Source organism: Esox lucius, chromosome 15 (assembly GCF_011004845.1).
Source record: "Esox lucius isolate fEsoLuc1 chromosome 15, fEsoLuc1.pri, whole genome shotgun sequence".
NCBI classification, from domain to species: domain Eukaryota; kingdom Metazoa; phylum Chordata; class Actinopteri; order Esociformes; family Esocidae; genus Esox; species Esox lucius.
The window spans coordinates 20,309,938-20,327,451 of NC_047583.1; the positions used below are offsets into that span (position 1 = coordinate 20,309,938).

Sequence of the window (17,514 nt, forward strand, 5' to 3'; positions counted from 1 at the left end):
CTTTTTCCTATACAGTTAATCTAGGGTTCATTTAAATCTAACATACTAAATTCTGACACAAACAGGGAGATCTGTCCATTGTCATTATAACTAATTTATTAGTTGTGTCCAAAGGCAAAGCACATGATCTAAATGTCTTTCATATGATGAGCTTGCCTGTAAATCTTATTATTCCAATTTTGTTATCTGGCTCTAGAGCCTAATCGATAAAAGCTATCAACACAAAACTGACTTTGAAGTGTCCAGACTGCTGCAATTTGGTTTCTTGAGAAGATGGTTTTGAAATAATTTACAGTTAGTAATAACAACATTAAAATGATTACCAATGATTCGAGACGTATGTCTTACAGCGTTCAAGTGATCAACTATACTATTAGACATCATATTAACCCTATAAAAGTAGATTCCAGAGACAAAACAAACTTTCATTCACATTTAGGTGATCCCAATAAAAAATGTGTGAACTTTTAATGATAATGACTACATTAAATTAACATGAGTTGTATAATTAGATTTAGTTAACCCTAAACTAAACCAAATTTGTTTCACGTGCCTTAGCTATCCAATGTTTATTGACTATGATTATACCAGTTACCGTATAATGTGTAATTGGCATTAATTAACCCTATAACAAAATTGTTTCACATGGTTTGGCTATCCCAATTTTAAAGTCATACACTTTTTATTGTAAACAAGTTGGCAAGTACACCTCATTTACTTCTGTAACATATTTTTTGGTCCTTTTGTTCTGTTGTTAATGAATAATGTCTAGTAATAAAAAATTTACTTCTATAGCAACATTTTATAAGTAGAAGAGCTATACTGTACTTATGTAGAATGGTGAATGTTATTATAGTAATTAATGTTAAAAATGTATTCCGTGTGAACATAATTTGTTTTTTTTATAATATCAAATTAAATCATCTACATAATTTAACACATGTAATTAAAATAAAGGATTACATTTATATTTGTCAATTGCACACAAGGGCCCAAATGAGAGTTATTCTGCCCAAATGGAACTAGTACTTGTTCTACATTTGTTTTGAGTACATTATATTAACTGTTTCTGTGGCATTTTCCCCAATATGTTTTTTGTTAATGAGCTTTTTTAACCCCCTGTGTTGGTTTGCAGTCCTCTTTAGTTCTTCCTCTCTTTTCTGCTCCTCCCATTCCTCGTCTGTGTCGTCCAGGGGAAAACCTTTCAACACTGCCATCTGGCGGTACGCCCTGCACTCTAGCTCTGCCCTGAGATATGAAGCAAACAGATTCAGATGAAGGAAATGCTACACATCCAACAAAGATTGAGTCCTAAATGTCCCTGTATCCCTGCACTATATTTAAGAGCTTTGTAGACCCTGTTCAAAAGCAGTTCAGTACATAAAGAATTGGGAGACATTTTGGAATCACACATTTTCATTCCCATCATACAATAATGTTGGGGAGAAAATCTGCAAAATCAGCATTAAGTAAGATGTGTTATATTCTGTGATTTCAACATTGTGGCATTACCATGTAAAATTACAATAACACTGATATGTTCATAGGAACAACAAATGTAGCATCCACTGAAAACTGAGAAATAAAGCCATTAAATTAAATAGTTTTTCCCCCATAAAAACATGGAATTAACCAAGGCTTTGATTTCTGATCAAAACACTGAAGAAACGCTGGGTCCCAGTATAGTATTAAAACATTTCCTGCATTGGCACTGTACACATTCTACATAATGCAGAACTGTACACATTCTACATAATGCAGAACTGTACACACTGCACCTCCTTAAAATATGTATCTGTCAGTAATATTGAGTGTCAGTAGCCTCTGAAACATTAGAAACCTGCCCCTTGTCTGACACTATACTGTTCCCCTACTACACAAACAATTTGTAAGCCGCAAATACATGACATACGTTGTTTTCTTTAAAATGTAGTGATTATGTAGAAAAAAAGAAATCAAGCAACAAACATTAGTAGCCAGAAATTACAGTTGTGCTCATAGGTTTGCATACCCTGGCAGAAATTGTGAGATTTTGGCATTGATTTTGAAAATATGAAAAGGTGAAGGTTCTAAAGTTGTCATCACCGTCTCCTGACCTTAATACCGTCGAGCCACTCTGGGGAGATCTCAAACGTGCGGTTCATGCAAGGCGACCAAAGACTTGGCATGACCTGAAGTTATTTTGCCAAGACGCATGGTCTGCTATACCACCTGCAAGAATTTGTGGCCTCATAGAGAGCTATTACAAAAGACTGCACACTGTCATTGATGCTGAAGGGGCTAATACACAGTATTAAGAACTAAGGGTATGCATACTTTTGAACAGGGGTCAGTAAATCTTTTCTTTGTTTCCATGTTTTCACATGAATGTGAATCCGATAAGAAATAAAAGACGTGTTTTGCCTGTACACTCATGTTTTCTTTACGAATGGTACATTTATTACCAATTCTCTAAGGGTATGCAAACTTTTGAGCACAACGGTAAATGTTACAGAAACACAACAGTGGGCTTAAAGTTTTTTAAAGACTGCATCTGCATCAATAATTATGTACATGAGATATTTCAGTTTTCAATACATTTCCCAACTTTCTATTATGTATTCTTTCTAGTCTTATGGAATTTGAGCATTTATTAAATTCCAATATGCATTTATTTAATTATAATGTAATTCCATAACATCAAAATTATTTGTGAGAAAACGAAGGGATCAGAACCTACAACTCTGTATCTACATACCTATTCTAATTTCAATACCTCATGAGCAGAATAGGATAATAACAAATAACCACATTTTCAAATCAGGTTGTCATGTCATTTGGTCTGCTGGTATCTTTAATTATCCTTAGTTCAGACTAGATACAATTTTGAAAAACAGAAAGAGTTTTCATAGTCTTTCCACAAACTAATTTTAACTTTGACAACTGTGTTATACATGGGTTTTTCAAATTGTGGAAAGTATGGCAGATAGCCCTTGTGCATATACTGGGGTTGTATGATGTTGTGGAAATGATGGCAGGTAGCCCTTGTGCATATACTGGGATTGTACGATGTTTAAACAAGCATTAAACAATGCAATCAAATTGTTTAATGAATACAGTAGGAGTTGAGTACTACGTCAACAAGAGCTGAGGTGCTACCACAGTATTAAATCATAGTCAAGAAAAGGCACAACACCCACTTACCACTAAAACCTTCAACACTTTACTAAACCAAAGTAAAAGTGTAACATTTCAGCGTACAATGGAGTATAATAAATATTGTAGGCTTTAATGGTGAGTGAATAGAGTGCAACCACATACATTATTCACTTAGACAGGAAATAAGCTATCAAGCTTACATTTTTGCTGTACTGCAGAAGCTACATGCTTCATGCAGGAGTGGTGTTTTCACATGTAGTGCAGTACATTTTCTGTGACTTAAAATTATTAATGTACCATATAAATAATTCTGAATCCTTTTGCATGAAGTATAGTATGTAGTGGTGTTAAGATAGTTTCTCTTGGAAACATTGTGTATTTGTTTCTATACAGGTATGAGTACGTATAAGAATTAAGACATTTTAAGCGATGGCTTAGCATTAGGTTAAAGGTCACAATTTGGGTTAGTGTTAGAATTAGGTGTTGTGGTTAGAGCAACAAGTTGAGGTCCAACAAGACCATTTCAAGAGAGCAGTAATTAAGTCCAAACTCCTACACAGATTTTACTGGACTCCCTCGCCTCATCATTATATATTAGTCTGGTGGATTCTTCTGACAGCTGGAGATGCCCCCAGGACAAAGGAACCTTGATTCTTAGACTTTGGAACTTCTACTAATGGGTAGAACTGGAAATGAACGTCTAAGTATTACAAATTGATAGGGCGCACTAAAATATTTGAACACAGGTTGGGTATCTATATTTACACTATCAAACCACCTCCCTTCTCCCTCTTCATAATCACATTCAGAACAGACGTGTGTGTTTTGGAGCCAAGCAAAACCACTGAAATTGGACAATTATAATACTATGCACAAACATACTTTTCAAGGAAGCGAACACAGTCAATGTGTCCGTAGACTTGTGCTATCCTGACTGGTCTGTCCCCACAGCGGTCCTCTTTATCTACAGGGCAGTGGAGTGAGTGGAGCAGCCGCAGCACTCCAAGTCTCCCCGCCTCAGCTGCAAAGTGGGCAGCTGTCCATCCACTATCAGTTCTCAGACAGGCTCTGGCGCCGTGCTCCACCAGAATCCTAACAGTCTCTGTCTGTCCTGGGAAACAGGGACTAAATGTAACAATAATGTATTTGGAAAAATTGCCCAAAAGACACTGTATTCCCGGTATTGACTGATACATTTGATCAGAGCCAATTGGGCAAAAGAGGTGCAAAACGCTCTAAATAAGGTAGTCCTGTTCAAAAGTAGTGGAATAAATAGAGAACAGCTTGTTATTTGGGATGCGTAGTGACATGTGAAGATAACGGTCTTAACACTTGGGAATACTGTAAATCATAGGTGTCCAGGAAGGGCCTAGTGTATTCTGGTTTTTGATATTTCCTTTCAATTGGTGCCCAACTGAGACTGGTACAACTAGGTGAGGGGAGATCCCTACTACATAGAACTGGTAGTGTTCAGTTGGCAAAAGCTAGACTATTATGAATAGAATCAACATAATTTCTTATTTTAAAAATCAGAAGTAAATTTGTTAATATATGATTGTTCCCTAACGCCCTGCTAAACACAACCCTATTGTTCAGTGGATACAAACTTTCAGAAGAGTTACCTTTAGTTGCTGCCCAGTGAAGCGGTGTCTTGTAGTTCCAATCTATGTCTTTATGATTAGGGTTGCATTTATTCTTCTTCAGGATCTCCTTTACCAGATCAAAGTCTCCAGCAGCTGCTGCTTGGTGCAACTCTGTCATTTCTGTCAGGATTTGAAAGGGGAGGTTGCCAAGCAACGTTAAACAACACTGGGTACTCTAACAGCTTGGCTGCTGTGGTGGGTTAGGTTGAATTTCAACCAGTCTACTTCCTCCCAGTTGATTTGCAGATGTGAAAAGGAACCAACTTCCCACCACAGAACTAGGAATTAGTCAGATCTAAACAGTGTTTCATAACATTTTTGTAGACCACAAAAGTCTCAGGGGAATAAGTAACAATCAATGGAAATCTTTGACAGCTGAATTCATACGATATGTGATGTAAGGTTAGGGTTTATTACAATGCGCTACCAAAGCTATATACTACAAAATTACAAAGACATGATCTGTTACGAATTACATTTAATGTATAATAATTTACACATTAAATAAAAGGTTAGGTATCACAGTACTGGGGCAAAGGTTAGGGTTAACAATAAAAGTTAGTTTAGGTATCACAGAACTGGGTTTAAGGTTAGAAAATGATAAAATATCCTTTCCATAGATTTCAACTTGCAACTATTGGCGTGAAGGTTGGAATGTGCATAACACTGCTTCGAGGTCGGTCTGTGCCCTAATATAACTTCACACGTATCACAAATTCAGCTGTTGTTACGGTCGAGGTGGCAGGACACAGGTGCAGAGTGGTGGCAAGACATTATTTTTAAAAGTGGCTTGCAAAACAACAAAACAGATCTACAACCGCAACTAAAACAGCACACAAGGCATAAACACTGATCCACACAGTGGTGTGGACAAACTCAACTAACATAAGGTCCCCAGTTAGAGGCAGCGATGTACTGCGTAGATATTTCTGGAGGCGTATCTCCTGCCAGTTCCTGACTATGGTCCCCAGACCAGTGCAGAGATGGCTAGGGGCATCCTCATAGCCAGGACCTGACAGCTGTTAAAGATTTATATAAACTATCTTAAGTTGAAATTTAACGCCTGTTAGCTCTCACCATCAGAGCGCTTGCTTATGGCATAGTTAAAGGAAACGACAAAGAGGTTATCGCAAAAACATTTCCTCACCTTCCTTTTGAAAAGTTGGAAGGTAATCTGCTTTGGCAGCAAGGAGTGTGAACGTACACATACTGGTTTAAAATGAGATGGTGCCTCCCCTACCTTTTCAATATTGCAATATTTAGTTTGGATGTAAAATAGAATAATTAAATTCCAAGTCTGAAAACAAATGGTTTTGATGACATGAGGTACACACAAAATTTTTGGCAACAATTACACAACCAGTGGCAAAAAAATCCTGGGATGAATAAATGTATTCCTACATTTCCTCTGCTTTGTCCTCACTTGTGACCTGAAAACCTGAAAAGTGGTTGAGATTTGTTAGCAGGATAGTGAAGAGCTATCCCCCCCTAAAAACGTAACTGCCAAATAAAATGACCACACCCTTTCAATTAACTATTGTTTTGTAGAAATCCATCCATGTTTTGAGAGCATGCCTAGCAAAACTGTGTGTGTATATTTTTTCCCATATCACATTTTTGGAATACCCCCTGAAAGATATCTATTTGAACCATTACTGGGTTCCGGGTAATCGAGGACAGGATTTGATTAACAAAATAACAGAACGAGGAAACCCCCATGCTTGGCACTAACGCTTTTGTTACAGTGCAAAGCATGTAATTGCCACTTCAGCCTCAGCTTGTCAATTTTACAAGTCAAGTGTTGTCATCCTCATGTAACAGTTAAAAACATACCTTAAGCTTAGGACCTTTCGTGACATGTCATCAATGGTACAATGGTACCTTATGTATTGCTCAAATGGTTAGTATAAAGCAAAATGTTAGTGGAAGCTAGACTGTTACTGCAGAAACGGACATTTGTTGATTTGTGGGAATTCAGACATTTGTGGTGATAGTGTAGTGACCTTCAGGAAGACAGAGAGAATATACACAACTATGCTAATTCTTTCAGGCAACAAAGTGAATATTCAAATAATCTTGGATAATGCATTTCAAGTCCAAATTTATTGCTTTCAATTCCATAAATCCAAACAAAGACAGATTACACATCAAAATGTCCTTTGAAATTCAATTTCAAAATCTGTTCATGTTCAGTAGCACTTCAGAGATTTTGCAAAGGCAACTTAGGTCACTGGCATTGGACAAGTATGTATTGCAGTAACCACAATTAAAACAATAATTAAATCCTTCTATCACATACTGTAACATGAATTATACTCAAGCATGTACGCACGCAGGTGTCAAACCGATTCCACAGAGGGCCTACTGTTTGCATATACGTTTTTTCCTTCGAAGAGAGCAGCTGAAGACAGAGCATGCAAGGCGTTTGAAAATGAGTACACACCTCTGAGCAGCAGAGAACTAGGAAATCTCTTGGATGAACTTGCAGGTAATTTTTTTCTCAGTCTACAACTTTTTTGGACTGGATCAAGTTTTGTTCAAAAGTCTTTGTCTTGACTGTCTACAAGTCCACTTAAAGTACAATGAATGCTAAAACAACGTGTGCTCCAGGAAGTGAGTGTCTAGCCTGCAAACTTTGAGGGATGAAACATTTGCTAATTGCCCATTGTCTATGTATTGTACATGAACTTTGGGTCTCCAGTAGTTTCTAGTATGATTGCACAATACCAGGAACTGCTCCCCTGGAAACTCTGAATATGGATGGTCCCCCTGGCAGTGGATTAACAACATTCTTGTATAGGAAATGGTTGGTTGTCGAATCTGACAATGATATTTAAAAAGTATGCTATCAATGAATGGCCTGACTTTCTACAGAACAAACATTATAGACTTGACATGTCAGACATCCATCCCACCCATAAACCAAAACAGCTCAATAAGCAGATTCAACCATAGGTTTCTTCCAGTTGCCACTACAACAGTCAGACATCTCTTCTGAAAAAGAGAAAATATGAAGTAACTGAAAACATACTGTAGATGCATACGCTACAGTATATACTGATGAAGACAGTTTTTACAGTGTCTTGATATTAGGTGGGGATTTTCTATGTGCAAACAACATTTAGGCATAATAGGATTTAACAATTAAAATGTATAGTAGTATAAAATATTATGTTTGTGCCACAAAGGACCATCTACAACTCTGCCAATAAATGTTGCAGAACCTGAATTAAATTAAAAACACACCCTTCTCAAAACACAAATGGTGGAAAAGTACAATTATAAAAAGGTTTATACAATTAAGAAACCAGGTGTCTTAAGAGTACCAACCTGATTGAGACTCAGCAGGGAAGCTCCCTCCACACAACTTCTTCATGAAGTCATTCACAACTAGCTTTTCGCACTCTGCTTTAACTTCATATTGAGGAATGGGGAGCTCATTGTTACAATCAATTTTCTGAATAGTCACTTTTAATGGCTTATCAGCAAGGAGCTCATAGAATCTATCAATTGCATTGTCATTCCAGCTGCCTTTTGAGCTCTCAAATCCATTCAAGGAACATAAAAAGGCCTGAGGTGGGAGCTCCAGCAGCTGAATTGGAAGTGACTTCAGAGACTTCAAATCAATTTCAGACTCATTTCCATAGTCCACAAAGACAACAGTGATAATTTTATCACATTTGCTAATCTGAGCTCGATACCATTGCTCATCTTCAGAAAAGAGCGCCAGACAAGGACTTCCAGGGTTCAGGATAAACCTTGGGACTGTGTCCTTTTGTTTTGCATTTCCAATATCCTGACAAAGTTTAGAGATTTCACAGAGTTCCTCAGAGTTTGCATACTGGCACCAGAAATATTCAGGGCCAGCAATGGAGGATGCATACACATCCAGAGTCTGTCCCAAGAAAACATCTGGTTCCCGGAACTGCAGCTGAGTAGCATGCTTTCTGTGAGCCCCCTTGGACTGAGATGGCACAGATCCAGAACTTGGGATTTTCTTGTCAAGAGGATTAGATTCTGAAGCTGAACAACATAGATTTTGTGAATCTGTTAGTATGTCGTTCTGGTCTATAAAACAAACCTCCCAAGTGGTTCCAGTCTCTTGGATGAACTTGCAGGTAATTTTTTTCTCACTGTTTACATATTTCTTGAACTGGAGCAAGTTTTGTTCAAAGTTTTTGTCTTGATTATCTAGAAGTCCATTTAAAGAACAATGAATGCTAAACACGGGTGCACCAGGAAGTGAGTGTCTAGCCTGCAAACTTTTGGGATGAAACACTTTGCTTCATGCCAATAGTCTATGTATTTGTACATGAACTTTGTCTTCTCCAATAGTTTCTAGAATGATTGCACGATACCAGAAACTGTCACCTGGAAACTCGGAATATATCAGATCCCCTGGCTGCGGATTAACAACATTCCTGTATGCACCATTTGACTGGTCAGAGTTAAGTCTTTCCACAAGAGAGAACAGTTCATTTTGATCCTCTACTAATTGAACAAAGAAACTTGATGGACTATTACAGTGTGAAATGCAGACTTCTGCTACCCAACCTGGTTTGATGGACCTTGTTGGAAGAGTTTGACATTTGTGGACACTATTGGAAGGTAAACTGGACAAACTTGAGACTCCTGCAAGACCATCATAACAGATTCTTCTGACTGCCATATTGTCTTCTGAATGTTGCTTAATGGTTGGTGATCCATCCATCACTGAAAGCTCAGTGGAATTCCACTTGGGATTTGTTTCTTGTGTAGGACATTTATACTCAGACAAATTTAAAGTTTCATTTGAAACAGTGCACTCAAATGGTTTGCTAATGACCTGCAAATCATAGCAACACCAGTTACTTCTCATCAAGTCGTTTATAACATGATCTGCACACTCTACTTTGACCTGGTACTGTGGGGTGGGATTTTCCATGTTATCATCCATATTCTGAACTTTAACTTTCAATGATTTGTCAACTATAAGCTGATAGAACCCATCCACAGCATTGTCATCCCAGATACCTTTGGACTGCTCAAATCCATCCAGAGAACACAAAAAGGCCTGAGGGGCGCTGTCTAGGAGCAAAGGTGGGATTGACTTCATGGCTTTGAGATCAACTTTGGACTCATTTCCATAGTCCACAAAGAGAACAGTGAAAAGATTATCAGTTTTGTGAATGACCTGAGCACGATACCATCGGTTGTCTTCCTCAAACAGAGCAAGGCAAGGACTTCTGGAGCTTAAGGTATCCATGAGGATAGAGTCTTGCAGTTCTAACTTACCAAACTCTTGAGCAATTGATGAGATTCTGTCTAGTTCCTCAGAGTTTGCATGTTGACACCAGAAGTAGTTGGGTCCAGTTATAGAGGATGCATAGACATCTAAAGTCTGGTTCTGGGAAATACATGGCTTCTTGTACAGTAGGGGAATTGTGCTTACACCTGAAAATAAATGTGATGCATCTGCTCGGACTGTTTGATAAGCTTTTACTGAATGTTCAAAAACAATACCTTCATCTTCTAGACTGACTTCCCAAACAGACCCGATCTCCTTTATGAACGTGCATGCCAGTTTCTTCTCACTGTTGCCTGTTGTAGCCTTTTTGAACATTAATTTGACCTCGTCACACCATGTCTCTTTATTGTTAGCCTTAGTTATCCCTCCTAGTATACAATGAATACTGAACCTGGGATATTCTAGGCACTGTTTATCAATTTGTTTTACTTTCAGAGATGGAATTGTTGCTTCATTTCCAAAGTCTATAAATTCAACATGAACTGTTCCATTTCCAGGTTTGCTCCTTACTACGGCACGATACCATGAGGTGTTTTTGGGATGCTCTGCATTCACCAAGTCATCAGACTGGAGTTTCTTCAGGTCAACCAGAGGGGCATCACTAGACTGTGAAACAAGTTTGCTCACAAGAGAGATATTATCTCTATCCTTTGTCATTTGAATGAAGAAACTGGAAGGGCTGTTGCAGTGTGAAACATACACCTCAGTTACCAATCCTGGTTTCAAGGGTCTCAGTGGAAGGTCAGCAAGTTTATAGACACTATATTTATTTCCATCATGTTCAGCCATTGGCTTCTTTTCTGAGGTTTTGTCCTCTGGTGACTGTTGAAGAGTAAATTCTCCGACTCTCTTTTGCAGCAATGCAAAACACATTGCATTACTGTGGTTTATTGCAGTTCCACTTGCATTCCAACTGTAAGATGTTGCCGTTTGCACAAAATTGGGGAAAATCAATTCCTTCTGAAAACCATCTGGGTATCCAAAACTTGATCGTTTACAGCTGCTAGAAGGCTGTTGGACTAAAACACATTTTCCTAGTGTCTCCTCTTTCAGTTTCTCTCTGACTTTCTCATTTATATGGATTGTTCCATCATACAGTTCAACTAACAGTTTTCCACCAGAATCTTTTCCTACCACTTTGAAGGTAACGCTTTGGTTGGTGGCACGCTGTTCAAACCAGCTGTGGACCTTTTGCGATACATGTCCTGGAACACCATTGAGTCCAAACAGAACAGCTTGCACTGGAACTGACATGAGCAAGTCACCTTCTACAGGCCAGGGAAGGATATCTGATTGGCTCACTGCTGCAGTGTTACCATAATCAACAAAATTAACCTGGATGATTGGATGTGTTGCTTTAATCTGTCCTCTGTACCACTGCATATCAGTATATTTTGCAATGCAAACAGCTTCTAATGATTGAGGACATTTTGCACTCTGCTTTGGCTGGTGGCAAAGATGCTGAAGATCTTTTGTTAGTTTGTCAATTACAGCAGAATTTCTTTCAAGTTGGCCGTAGAACTGATCAATGCTTTTTACACTAGTGATCCACACCTTCTCTTTTGTTCCAACTTCAATGTTGTATAATGAGAAGTTATAGGTTTTGGGTAGTGCATGAGAAAGTGGAGGTTTCATAGGAGCTGGGGCTTTAACTCCTTTTTGAACCAATAATTTGAAAGCACTTTTAAATGGTGTTTCATTTACTAACATAGTAACCATGAAGCCTTGAGGATCATTCATAACTGCCTTTATGGTGCATTTCAAGCTGACATTGGAGTCAACCAAGTTCTGGAACTCAAATGAAGAAGTATCACTCCATTCTATTGGAAAAGGACTGGTTGGAGTGGTCAAATTCTGTAGGTAACATTGAAAAGCCTGGGGATTGAGTCTACGAAACACTGGTTCCAAGGGGCGCAAGTCCTTCAAAGAGACCCTTTTGGTTCTTCCATAATCTATGTACCGCACATCTACATGGGAAAGCTGACAATTTCGAATGATCTGGGCTCTGTACCACTTTCCATCATCAGGATTAAGAGCAACACAAATGTCTTCATCCATTTTCTGTGGAGGAGTGGAGGCATAATGATGCTGGATGTCTTGCATAAGGATTTTAAGACTTGTACTCTCTTGTGCTATCTGGCACCAGAATTTTGTCGGACTTTCAATGAAAGATACTTTGATGTCCAAGATACTGCCTACCTGTAACAAATTTGCATTCAGGACAGCCTCTGTTGCTGAGGGAGAGTCTGGACTGGGAGACTCACAGTCTTGTATTTCTGAGGAAATTTGTTCCACTTTGACTTGAGTTGGAGGACCGTCCGACACCAGATTCTCTCTTTTCATCCCCTTGAAAAGGTTGTTGATGTTTACATTGTCCTCTCTATAGAGTGTCACATAGTTTATACCCAAGTCCATGTATTGAAATTTGGCAATGACAGTCTGGTGCAAGAGCAAAGATTTTAGATATTCAATTTCATCCACTGTCCAGCCAATGTCTGTGTTCTTGATCCCTTGGAGTGAGCAGACATAAGTCACGACTGGAAATCTCAAGAACTTGGCAGCCAGTAGTCTGATGTTACTCACATGGACAAAATCAGTCTTCCCACTATCCACATGTAGTACTTCCACAACAGTACTGTCTGATCCAATGTCCTGCTGCAGTAGAGATCGATACCACTGGCCATTGCTTCCTCTTGCTGTGCATGGAGTTCCTGAGACCTGGGGACTTTCCTGCAAAAAGACAATCTCCTTCATGATATTCATGAATCTGTTCAGAGAGTTTCTTCTGCTCTTGGAGAAAATTGAGAGTCTGCAGAAGATGCGCTGTGGGTTAATGACCTCTGTGACTTCCACAATCTCTACTGAGTTAGCTAGCAGTTCTGGATAGAAATATTGCTGAAATTGCTCAAGTTCTCTGCTTGTTTCATTCTGTTCTCTGCCCATTTCAGTCTGTTCTTGTGACACGGTAGGCAGCACTGCTTTTGTCAACAAGGCTTTGCTCTTTGGCAAGTTGAGCGATGATATAACAAGTTGTTTGAATTTCTCACTGTGGAGATTTCTGGCAAAGCCGACTTCATACATATGTCGGTTAACAGTCGGAATATAAAGGAGGACTGTTCTGTCCGGCAATATATCCTGCACCATTCCACTGAATGTTTTACCACAAAGAGACTCTAAAAAATCTGAGGCGCTTGGAGTCCATTTGGTTTCATGAGATAAGGGGAACACATTGGCAAGAACACAGAACTCCACTTCTGCGGGTAAAGTAAAACATTCCTTCTGACCCCATGCTAAGGCATTGCTTGAAGCAACTTGATATATCCCTTCATCAATGAGAAACACATTGTAACGCTGCTCATGTTTTGATATTATTCTAGCCCTGTGCCAGGTTTCATTAAGATGAGCTAGACACAGGTCTCCAGGGTTTCCCTCGGATTTAAAAAACATCTTTATGGAAATCTGAATTTCCTTTCTCATTTGCTGATAAGCATTTCTCCTTTCTTGAAAAAAGTTTCCCCACAATTCCACTAGAGCACAGATAGGATTTAGGTTTACCCTTGTGATGAGAACTGATACTTGGGATCCTGGTATTGGTAGTCCAGGAATAGAACACATGTTGTAGAAAATCAGGACCTCAGATCTCAATTAAACTGGAAATAGAAAACAAGAATTATGTAAGTGGACCTCTTAATTGTCATTTAGCAGACACTGTAAGATCAACTCACGGTCACGTTTGTATAACAAACTTGAGAATTAAACTTTATTTGCAGTAATCAGGGCCCTTAACACAGTCAATTCTATTATTACATTCCCATGCATCGAAAGCAATTTGCTCCATACATTTACAATACAAATCATCCACATTGAATCAAAATATATTTTCCATTGGAAATGTACTTAATTCAATCAATTCAGTTTAAAATCATGAAAATGTGATGAATTTGTGCATTACATTAAATAAAACTTATGACACTTTCTGTTGATCTAGATACTGCCTTCTTTGTCGGCAATTATCGCTCTTCAGTAAACTATAACAAGTTGATTATTGACACGCTGGTCAAACGGTAAGTACTCGCGAAGTACACGTCTGCAGGCTAGTTAAGCAATTATTATTTGCAGTCAACCCAAAATAAATCCTTACCAAGCTTAACTTCATTGTGATGTATCGGAAATCCTCACTTCCATCCACACGAACGCGATCTCGTAATTCACCACCTCCCCTAATTAGCTTTTATTGAGGTTAATCACTGAAAAGCAGTACAATCTCGCGTAATTTCAATGGGAGCGTTCCACTATGTCAGTGGTTCCCAACCGGGGGTACTAGGACCCCTGGGGGTACTTGGCCTCTCCATAGGGGGTACTTGAAAACACTTATGACACCATAGGCTTACTAGAGAAATTAACATGAGGGTGTAATTCAGGGGTACTCGAGTACCAAGCAGTGAAAATATTTTTGGGGGTACAGTAACTGAAAAAGGTTGGGAGCCACTGCATTATGGTATATTTTTATGTGGGGTTTTATTGACAGTGTGCAAGATAAATTGTTTTTAAGATATGGTGTAGCAAAAAAAATGTGTTCGGGTTTTTAGTGGAGTGAGCGCGACACCTGTTGCCAACACTACTCCAAAAAACGTATATTTTAAAGTATAACTACAGAGTTTGCAGTTTTAGCGTTGTTATAAATATGCGATAACAGGCCGAATCTATCTCACTCTCAAAACCGATTACGCGCTGATGGTTAAATGCTAAATTGTAAACAAGCCAAAGCTTCCATTGAGCAAAAAATATATATTTCAGGTGAGACTGCAGAAGTTTCGTTTTTGTCAGTAGAGTGTTTAAATACTGTTTCAACTTATTGACGGTGAGACTATAATGCCTGATATTGGAGAGTTCAGCTCATCCGGGTTCATGACAACTACAGAAGCCAATCTTTTGTCATCAGTCAAATAAGTTAAGACACTCCCACGTTTCACAACACGTCGTTCAGTGCACCACACCAGGAAGTCAGGGTTAGGTGCGTATGCTGTCTATTTTTTATGTTCTTGAAGAACACGATGTATAATTCATCATTTCAAAATTACATTCCATTGCTGATATTAAGTTAAAATGTAGGAATGAGATAAGATAGCGCTGCAAGTCTGCACCTGTTAAACGCATTGGTACTTGTTAAAAACTTTAATGCTTTATCTCATCTTGCAATAATAGCCTATACTAGCAACCCGTCTGTAGCGTTTTTATTATATCAACCCCCATGAATTATCATCACCTGTACAGCTGAATAGAAACCTAAACATAATGTGTTTGTTGTAAATATTATGATTGGAATGTTTCACTGCACCTGCGCGTTCATGGATGTGTCAACTGTCGGTTGTCGAGTTTTGTACTGTATGGCGCCTTCCTGTGAAGTCACTCCAGTAATACAAATCTTCATTATTTTTTAGGCAAAATACCATAGCAATGCAAAATATTTTAAACGCTACAGATTAAATCACTTCCTCAAAAGACTAGCCTTTGTTTTAATGGCCTCATCTGTCATCACAACAGCATTTACCAGTCTCCCTACAGACCTACTTTTACTCCTTAAGGTCTCGATATACTCCTGTTTTGGAGGTGTACCTACGCGAACGCTACGCAAGCGGCTTTGCTAACACACTCCACTGCGTACTTCATGTCTAAACGGATATTTAAAAGCTATGTCCACAAGGAGGCAGTCCGCCACAAACCATTTTCTACATGCCTGCAAATTCGTTGACAACTGCCGATTTTTGTACAACCAAAATCAACATGGCGACATACTGTTATGTATTAAGAAAATTAAAATAATTTATTTTGTACTACTTCGATGTTTCTATCTCGCACAACCTCAGAGGATCTTGGGTATACTGCCCCACGATTTCTGTTGGTACAATTAACGGACAACTGGCAATTTTGTACAACCACAATAAACATGGCTACATAGGAGGTACTGTTATTAATGTAGTACGTACATACGTACACCTCCGAAACTGGAGCATATCTGCAGCGAGACATGCATAAGGTGCGGAATAGAGGATTGCATTGTGATCGCCCGGGATCCAACACAAATCTGGCGGGAGCGGGTGGTTTGAACTTTGCGGGTGGGATTGGGCGGTCAAAAAAATATACCGCGGGTCCCGGGATTTAGCTAGCTAACAACAAGGATGGAGTAATCAGATGAATTAGAAAAAAAGATTAAAGCGGGTTTTTATTTTACAAACATAAAGCAAGATAAGTCTGATATTTGTACTAATTTCTTAATTGATACAGACAAAAATGCCAATATGGAACCGGTTCATATACGACCAGGATCTACCAGACCGAATAAGAAGGCACATTTCAGTACCTAATTTCGGTTCCACTTAAGTGTGTGTATTGAAATATTTTCCCTCTGTTGCTCCGAAACAGACGTAAAAAGTTATATTCACCATTCACTGCACGTGATCTTCTGAGGTTGTGCGAGACGGAAACATCGAAGTAGTAGTACACAAGAAAAACTGTGTGCATGTACTTCTCAAAACGCCATGTCTAAGTAAGCAGATCAAATGTCTTCCTGAATGGCGAGGAACTTCACCTGGTCTCAGAATTGTGAATATCTTGGGGTAGTCTTAGATTCAACCCTCTGCTTCAAAAGTCATGTAAAAAAAGTAGCAAAAATCTTCAAAATTTTTGGCACATTCGAAATAATTTAACTATGGGTGCTGCTAAAACATTTTTATTCGATTATTATTTCTCATTTTGATTACTGTTTGAATACCTGGTCTCTTGCTTGCCGCACAACACTTAAAACAATAGAAAGTCTATATAAAAAGGCATTAAAACATTAGATAAAAAACCGCTATCCCACCACCACTGTCAAGTTCTAAAAAAACATAGATTATTGGATTTTCATAATATGATTAATTTGAAAATGCCCTGTCTGATATACAAGGTACTTCACTCCCTCGCTCCACCACCTCTGAAGGACTTTATTAAATCTAAAGATAATTCTCAGAGGACCACGCAAGCCTCTACCAGAGGAGACTTGCTAATACCTCACAGGTGCACCACCTTCGGTCAGACGGTCCTGTCTGTCCGGAGTGGGAACCTGTGGAATAGTCTTCCTCTAACATTAAGAGAATGTACTACATATAGCTCGTTTAAAGTCCAGTTGAAGAAATGGCTATGGGCAAATCAAAGTTGCACACATTAGTATGTATGTTTTATCCTTCTTTAAATTGTTTTACTTTGTAATGTGTATATGGATGAGTGTCTGTGAAGTTGAATGTAGTCTTGTGTGAATATTGTATATAGGATTTAGCTAATTTATGAATTGACTGCAGATGTAAATTTTACTTTGCAATGTTTTTGTGAGCTGTGTGATCCTAGCCCGTGGGACTACGGATGGAAATTAGCCCTTGGCTATAATGTTTACATGCATGTACTCCATGT

General features: G+C 38.6%; 2 protein-coding genes across 2 annotated transcripts; both read right to left on the reverse strand.

The window, feature by feature from the left end:
* Positions 1-333: 333 nt before the first annotated feature.
* On the reverse strand, positions 334-13,712 carry LOC114828638 (ankyrin repeat domain-containing protein 66). Its single transcript, XM_029125747.2, has 4 exons — positions 13,624-13,712; positions 4,761-4,901; positions 4,021-4,249; positions 334-1,248 (listed from the first exon to the last, which is right to left on the reverse strand). Exons 2-4 carry the CDS (start codon positions 4,897-4,899, stop codon positions 1,035-1,037), a joined length of 582 nt encoding a protein of 193 aa, XP_028981580.2. The 5' UTR covers positions 4,900-4,901; positions 13,624-13,712; the 3' UTR covers positions 334-1,034.
* LOC105015405 (tudor domain-containing protein 6) lies at positions 6,866-14,376 on the reverse strand. The gene is made up of 4 exons (XM_034297436.1): positions 14,210-14,376; positions 9,405-13,718; positions 8,112-9,059; positions 6,866-7,775 (listed from the first exon to the last, which is right to left on the reverse strand). The coding sequence occupies exons 2-4, from the start codon at positions 13,681-13,683 to the stop codon at positions 7,714-7,716; spliced, it is 5,289 nt and encodes a 1,762-aa protein (XP_034153327.1). The 5' UTR covers positions 13,684-13,718; positions 14,210-14,376; the 3' UTR covers positions 6,866-7,713.
* Between the last annotated feature and the right edge of the window lie 3,138 nt (positions 14,377-17,514).